Raw genomic sequence first — 8,200 nt, forward strand, 5'->3', positions numbered from 1 at the left:
CTAAGTAGAGGTCGCAATTTTTATCCGATTTAAAAAAAACGTGTGAATATGTCACCATTACACACTAAGATCTTAACTTCCTGGATTATGGCCCCTGATTGTTCGAAAAATCGCAATTTTAGCTTGCGGATTCTCTAGAGTTCACAATTTTTTTCCAATTTAAAAAAAAACAACGTATAAATACATCACCATTCCACCATAATGAAGGTTGAATTCGAATTTCGGAAAAAATCGAAATGAAACTGCCCGACAAAATGGCCGCTCTTTGTACGCAAATTGTGTAGAAGTGTGTAATACGAAGGTTGTGGACCCTCTAGAGGTCACAATTTTTATCCGATTTGATGAAACTTAAAACATATCTTTATATCCCAAAGATCTCAGTCCCTTTTGATATTTGCACATTTCAGGCTATAACTTTCTGCGTTTGTTTTTAGCTTGGTCTCTATCCATCTCTTGGAAAATGTGGACGTATCCTGCCTGGCAGCCGCTGGTTATGTTAATAAATGTCTAATTAATAGTTTATATAACATTTCAGGTCAAAGACTTGCAATAGGCAAATTTATCTCTTACATAATGCATGTTTAATTATGTTTGAAAATTTCTTTGAATCTTTTATATACGACGTATGAAACAATCTGAAGCTATGTGATACTTTTTGGAAGATTCTACGTGAGATTGGCCCAAAATGCTAAAATTCCAGATTATTTAGGTGCCTGGATATTGGATAATATGTCTATAAATTATCACGATTAATAAGTCACTTTTAGTGAACAATGACATTACTTTTAATGAATTATGTTACACTAATCCAGCAATTATTTCAGGACGGTTCATTAGTTTGTTTCTATTCTTTCAGACAATGTCATTAATACATTTTATATTTTGATTTACTCACTTTTATTTTCAACGTTTGCAAAATCGGTGATTGCCCTTTAAATTATAACAGAGAAACTGTTATACGTAAGAAAATTGAACCGGATGTTTTCGTGAGGATCTCGGATAATCAACAAGCTCTGTTTAACAATCATCTAAATGACGCTGTACTTGTGACATTAGGCCCCATTCTCGCATATGATCAGTAAACAATTCTAAAGTCTTTGCCACTAACATCGGTGTTATCTCTGATTTATGGAAGATAGGGGTCAGTAGCTCGATAGATACTGCAATATTAAGTTGGTAATATGTCAACATATTTGTAGCACTAAGCGTCGCTATGCACAGTTCGGCAACCAAGTCAAATATGTCACACGATGCAGTTCTATGAGTCGCTGGCTGGATGTGGAAAGCCCAACTGTCAAAAATTCCCCACATCTAACGTGTAACGCATACTCTCTCCTCTGCTACATATTTTATTAGCCTTGTGATCGTCTATTATTGTCTCGGGTTGTATTTGTAATTCTTTAACTGGTTAGGGCGTATCTTTAAATGTTTCTTTAACATCTCACGTTGTGTATATCTTTTTATCAGTCCCCAAAATATCGTTTGATTCAAGATGACAGGAACAAAAGTACGGTTTCTACAGTTTTATATCAAGATGGATACATAGCTTTGAAGCATAGATCAAAAATAAAGCCATTCTCCCTATCTCTCAACCCAGAAGTTGCCATGATGTTTGCTCTCTCCAATCTACGTCTGGGGTGTTTTTTCTACGGTTGGATTTTCGCAATCTATTATTTAATTGGCCAGATATGACGTAATTAATTATGATGATTGGTTACTAAGCCTAATGACCACATGACTAAGCCAAATATGGAATGGCCATACCTTGCATACCAATATGTGGCATATGACAAAAGTTCAATTCATGTAGATTTCTGTTGTTTCCGCTGTTTGCTTGACTATAAATCTGTAAACTATATAATTAGTCTGGGCCATGATATTATTTGTATTTATCAAATAACATTGCGTTTCAAAATATTACGTATTTACCGCTATTATTCCTTTATCGCATAAATCCCTTACTTATCTTATCTTGCTACATATTGTGATTGTGCTGATGATTTTATCTCTGAAAAGACAATTTTTGCGGAGTTAATTTAATAATTCGCTATGGTGGATATCGTCATTCTGTTTTAAATGCACATGTCGACATAGCGCATGTCTATATTTTGCAAAAATGTCGACATATACTACGGCGAAATGGAATAATGTTGATTAAGCTTCAGAATAGCAATATCTTAACACAAACGTGTACATTTAAAACAAAATGGGGACATATAACATAGCGCAAGTATCCATGCGCTTAACTCGGCAAAAATTGTCTTTTCAGAGATAAAATCATCAGAATAATCACAATATATTGACATATTACCAACTTAATGTTGCGGTATCTATCGCGCTATTGACCCCTATACGCTTTCATACCGATTGCTTTAACAAAAAAAAAAATATTCCCACAAATAAAACAGTTACCTCCGTAACATCTATAATTTTCTTCGTGTATATACGTCCTAACAGCTTTGTAAAATATTTGCAATAAAATATGAAGAGAATTGGGTGTTAAGATATGGAGAGAAAGAGAGAAATGGGGTTTAACGTCCACGCGAAACAAACTAGGTCATTTCGGGACTAACACATGGTTCAGTTTTATTTCAATAATTCGCTTGCCCGTAGGGGTCTTTAGCAGTGAGAGGAAACCGGGGGACCCGGAGAAAACCGACGAGATTGGGCAGGCTACCCTGTCACGTACGCCCGGGAAATCGAAACCACGTCAGTTGACTCAATGACAGACCTTATTTTACAGCGCGCATGTGCTAACCATTCGGTCATCACCCCCACCCGAATTAAGATATGGAGATAATGGGATGTTTGAAATGGAGAGATATGAGCGTGTGATATCGAGAGAATAGAATATTGGATTATGAAAGAACGGGGTACTGGATATCGCTAGGTGTGCGAGGTATCGAGAACATGGGTTATTTGATATCGATTAAAAGTTGTTGCATTGTTGTATATAAGATTTGTCTACTTCCAGAAATGATGGCAGTTCGTTATCAAAGTACCTACGTCATATTCGCTTTTGCGGGTAATTATTCTAAAACTGTAAACTAAATCAAATATGGTTGTAGGTCTCCCAACGGCTGGAAGAATCCCGCAAATGGTCGATTCCAATATATGTAGTGAAGACCCTATCTTCCCACATAGGGGTAGTTGAATTGGTGTTTAGCTGTCCACTGACCAAATTAAAGCAACATTCCACTAACTTTGCGGAATGAAAAGTTCATTTAATCTTTCAGGTTTTATGACGGGTGTCATGTTTGATATAATGCTCGGCTTACTCCTCGATGATATGATACCCCTTCTCATTATGCAAAGTTTAGTAAGATTCGTTAACATCAAAAAACAAACAAAGGCTCACAAGATTTCAGTTATGATTTATTTGCTATTAATTTTTTTTTATAGAACGTCTAAAATTTCACTTAAAGGTGCATTATTTAAGAGCGAAATCTGCCGATTGCAGTTTTTTCTGACTATAAATTTTATATTCACATGACAAGCACATAATCATCTTTCTAGACGATCTAGATATTGAGTGGATTAGACAATATTTTCCATATCTTCGTTAAACGTTAATATGGACGCCACACCGTTTATTATTGTAGGAATTGTACTTAACATTCCAGGTTATGTCTTGTCGAACTTTCAAACATTTATAACTTCAATCAGAATAATGTAATTTGAAATTGTCAATATATTCATTTTTCATTATCTATTTTTAAATTAGTATAACAAGAACGATCAGTTCTTTATCCGAATCTTACGTAATGCATCTTAAATTTGACAAGAATATATAGATAACATTTTGTTTTTATATTCGTATTTTTAAGGGGTGTGTTTTGTGATAGCTTCAGTAACAGGCCTACTGATTAACGTTACAACGAAGAAGCATAATATACTAGAAGTTAAAGAATCAGAAATAGGTGAAACGGATCAGAAATATTTTGAATCGAATGAAAAGGAAGCATTCTTTGGCATAAATACAGAAACGTCGGTTATTCTGGAGGTCGGAGACGATATATTGAATGATTAAAGTGGAGTTAGTCAGCATCAATAACGGGCAGCAAACTATCCATATTCTATTGTTTGTTTAGTATAAAGTCAGATATAGGTGAAAGGCTCTCGCAATAGGAAGCTATTTAATATCATTTTTTATACGCCCACATTTTCATGTGGACGTATTATGCCGTCGCCCCTGTCCGTCCGGACGTCCGTCTGTCTGTCGGTCCGTCCGTCCGTCCGTCCACAATTGTTTGTGGACTCTCTACAGGTCACAATTCTTATCCGATTTTGACGAAACTTGAAATATGGGTTTATCCCCAAAAGATCTTGGCTGCTTTCGATATTGGCATGTATCGGATCGAAACTTCATGGATTATGGCCCCTGTTTGTACGAAAAATCACGTTTTTAGCTTGTGGACCCTATAGAGGTCACAATTTTTATCCGATTTTGTTGAAACTTGAAATGTAAGTTTATAACCCAAAGATCTCGGTTCCTTTCGATATTCGCGCATATCGGACCATAACTTCCTGAATAATGGCCCCTGATTGTACAAAAAATCGCGTTTTTAGCTTGTGGACCCTATAGAAGTCATAATTTTTATCCGATTTAAAAAACCGTATTATAATATCACCGTTACACCCTAAGGATGGCTAGGTTCGAATTTTGTGAAAATCGGCCTAAAATTGACAGACAAAATCGCCGCCGTTCGTTCTCAAATAGCGTAAAAATATGGTATATCAAGTTTGTGGACCCTATAGAGGTCACAATTTTTATCCGATTTTGTTGAAACTTGAAATGTAAGTTTTGTAACCCAAAGATCTCGGTTCCTTTCGATATTCGCGCATATCGGACCGTAACTTCCTGAATTATGGCCCCTAATTTTACGAAAAATCGCGTTTTTAGCTTGTGGACCCTATAGAGGTCATAATTTTTATCTGATTTAAAAAACGTATTATTATATCACCGTTACACCCTAAGAAGAACTGAGTTCGAATTTCGTGAAAATCGGCCCAAAATTGTCAGACAAAATGGCTGCCGTTCGTTCTCAAATAGCGTAAAAATATGGTATATCAAGGTTGTGGACCCTATGGATAGAGGTCGCAATTTTTATCCGATTTTGTTGAAACTTGAAATGTAAGTTTATAACACAAAGATCTCAGTTCCTTTCGATATTCGCGCATATCGAATTGTAATTTCCTAAATTATGGCCCTTGATTGTAGGAAATATCACTTTCTTGTTAGATTGTTCTCTATCCATCTCTCGAAAATGTGGGCGTATCCTGCCTGGCAGCCACTGGTTTTAATAATAAAAAGGAATGCAAACTTTCAATTTCAATTGGGGGTTGGGCACAAGTCACTATATTTTACTCTGTGTAAATGTCTGATTAACTATGTCTAAATATTTGCCTAAGTTATAGGGGCAAGTGATCGCCATTGTATGAAATACGAGCAGTGATGAAACAATCCAGATACAAAATTACCCTTGTGATTTTGCTGTCTCTTGAAGGTCGGATTATAATGTATGACGTTTGTACCCATTTTCTAAGGTATAAAGTTTTAGTAGGTTAGTGGAGCAGCATTTTGAGTTTTGTTAAGGAAATGTACGTATCAACTGATTTATTGTTAAAGGCACTAATGTTCATATATATCTGAAAAGTAAAACAATTGAACTATTTTAATGAAATGTTGAGGTTCTCTACCTACCGTAATTATAATTCACACCCAAGTAAAAACTTTAGAAAATTTATTATAACTTGTGGATGTTACACCCTATTTCTTTTTGGTTGAAACTATTTAAATGGGATAAGTTAATTTTTCGGTTTTGCTTATGTATTTATATTGCTAAAATGATTTGAATAGAATTTAAATTCAGTCAAGAAGAAAGGGGTGAAATGGAAATTAACAAGTCTGTCTTTCCGTTTTATGGAAGGAAACTTGTCATTTAAATCTTAAAAATGTCAAATTGTTTCCGTAGAAAAAGGAGTCACTGCCGTATGCTCGTATCGAACATCCGTGAACCTACAGGAAATATAGACACTCAATTTATTTTACATATTTATATTGTTACGGTTTATTATTTTAATGAAATAACTATATTAGTTGTTTCGCTGTGCGCAGATTGTATGATTAAAGCGGCATAGCTAATTTTGTGATTGAATGTAGTTATAAATGAATAAAAAAATATTAATTGTTTTATATACTTGATACTGCCTGAATGCAACCAGTCTAATTGAAACGGTGTTATTTTCGTTCCGTTTACTTTGACGTTAAATATAACGCAGAGCGCAGATAACAACAACCGAGAAATAAAAAGGAAAGAAACGTCTATTTAAAAGAGCTAAACGGCTAATATTTGGAGACCTAGAAATTGACAGAAACGAGTCGCAACGCATATAATAATGCAAAATATGAATGTATAAACTGATTTACATTCAATCGTTTCTGTTTTTACTCTAATTTCAAATCAGTTATTTTCGGCAAAATACGTCAGAAGACCCAATCGAATGGCAATCTTTAGCGTCCGGTTATACCTGTCTACACCGAAGGTATTTATTGCGCATGACTTGTGGAATATGTCTAGTCTTGTTCTTCAAGTCCATTGTTACAAATGGCGCTGAAACGCATTCTGGCGATTCGTGAACCAATGGCAAAATGTGTATTTTGTATTAAATATCGGATATCAGAAGCCCATCCTTTCCCGGTAATATCACAAAATCAATGTTGATTTAAATTGACAAATAATTCGTGTTTTCAATGTCGAAGACCTTGATCATATTGAGTTCGAGACTTAGCTACTTTAATTTGCGTTAGACTGAGTATCCGTACACATTTTTTGGGTTCATTGTCCATCATGTCTATGTCAGTTTTTCATTATAAAGAAGTTGTTTAAAACCAACTATATTGTTTCATGTTATTAACATATTGTATTCTATTTTTATACTTTTAGTCATCTATTTCGAAATAAAGTATACCGTTTGTTATTATTGGCATTAATAATCTTGCTAAAGAAAGGGCGGCCGCGGTGGCTCAGTGAGTAAAGCATTCGATTCCGGTGTTGGCCGAGAAAGTTTATCTGGATTTTCAGGCGTGGTCCCCAGTTGCCGGTGGTGCAGGATAGAGGGCTTGGTAAGGGACAACATATAGTCGTTCGGACTGGACAAATAATCGAGGTCCCGTATACACATTAGCGTGCACGTAAAAGAACCCTTCGCAATTGGAATTCGATATATTAGAGTAGGACGTAGCGCCCCTGTGCGGGCAAATGTTCCCTCATACTCATAGGACGTTAAATCCCATTACATTTCATTTTGTTAAAAAATAAAAAAAAAAAAATAAAAAAAATAGGTTTACTTCAATTTTCCTTTCCACTTTACCAATTGGGTGCACAAATTCTACCCATGATGGAATTTGCATTAGGTGGAAGCGGGCGTTAACCTCTAATGACGCCAGAAAATAATTTTTGTTATAAGATTATGTGATAAAATGTCGGGCACTAGTAGGTTAGATTCTACTTTTTACTTGTCTAGGCGATTAAACATGCATTATGCAAGAGCTAAATCTGCCTATTGTAGGTCTTTCTTTAGGCCTGAAATGTTATATAAATTATTAATTAGACATTAATTATCTTACCATATTTAGTAGATCTAAATACGTTTTGTGGTTGATCAAATAACCGTAACAATGGATAACCGAGATTTAGTTTATCATTGTATCGCCCATAGCTTGGTTCAGCGTGAAGTAATTTGACTATTTTAGCGAGAACTGTCAGCCCCTTATCTAATCTTTGGACTGATACTTCTTTTAGGTATACAACTTTCATAATAATGTAGTTTCCAGTAAAAATTAAATCGAACAAACTTAGACCGAGAGCTTTATTCTCGAAAAGAATTGACTTAAGTTTGGATATAAGAGGTTAGATTAGCATGTGCCAACCAAAATTCAGTTTTTTAGCTAGAGACCTGAAATTGTACACACTATTAGAAAAATCCCGAGAATCATTAATCTGTTTAATTTTTTAAAATCTGTTCAGAACATTTTTTTGTAGGTAAGTAGCGTTTTCCAAAATCCGTCAAAAACAGGCAAAAATGATAAACTAATATTTTGACTGACTGAATGACTTCGAAGCAGGCTCACATTTTACACATATTATGTACTAGATATACACATTTAATAAAATGAACGACAAAAATATTGTTTTTA

At 34.9% G+C, this 8,200-nt stretch overlaps 1 protein-coding gene across 2 annotated transcripts in view; it reads left to right on the forward strand.

Moving 5' to 3' along the window:
* The window catches only part of LOC126821351 (monocarboxylate transporter 9), a 31,404-nt gene extending 24,560 nt beyond the window's left edge, over positions 1 to 6,844 (forward strand). Inside the window, exons 4-5 of one of the 2 annotated variants that reach the window (XM_050549764.2) lie at positions 2,975 to 3,025; positions 3,828 to 6,844. In XM_050549764.2, coding sequence (XP_050405721.1) covers positions 2,975 to 3,025; positions 3,828 to 4,030 — 254 coding nt within the window. In that variant the 3' untranslated portion in view covers positions 4,031 to 6,844. The remainder of the gene's footprint in view (positions 1 to 2,974; positions 3,026 to 3,827) is intronic. The other variant, XM_050549771.2, reaches the window with a different exon arrangement.
* Positions 6,845 to 8,200: the final 1,356 nt, after the last annotated feature.

This window comes from Patella vulgata, chromosome 1, assembly GCF_932274485.2.
Source record: "Patella vulgata chromosome 1, xgPatVulg1.2, whole genome shotgun sequence".
Taxonomy (NCBI): Eukaryota; Metazoa; Mollusca; class Gastropoda; family Patellidae; genus Patella; species Patella vulgata.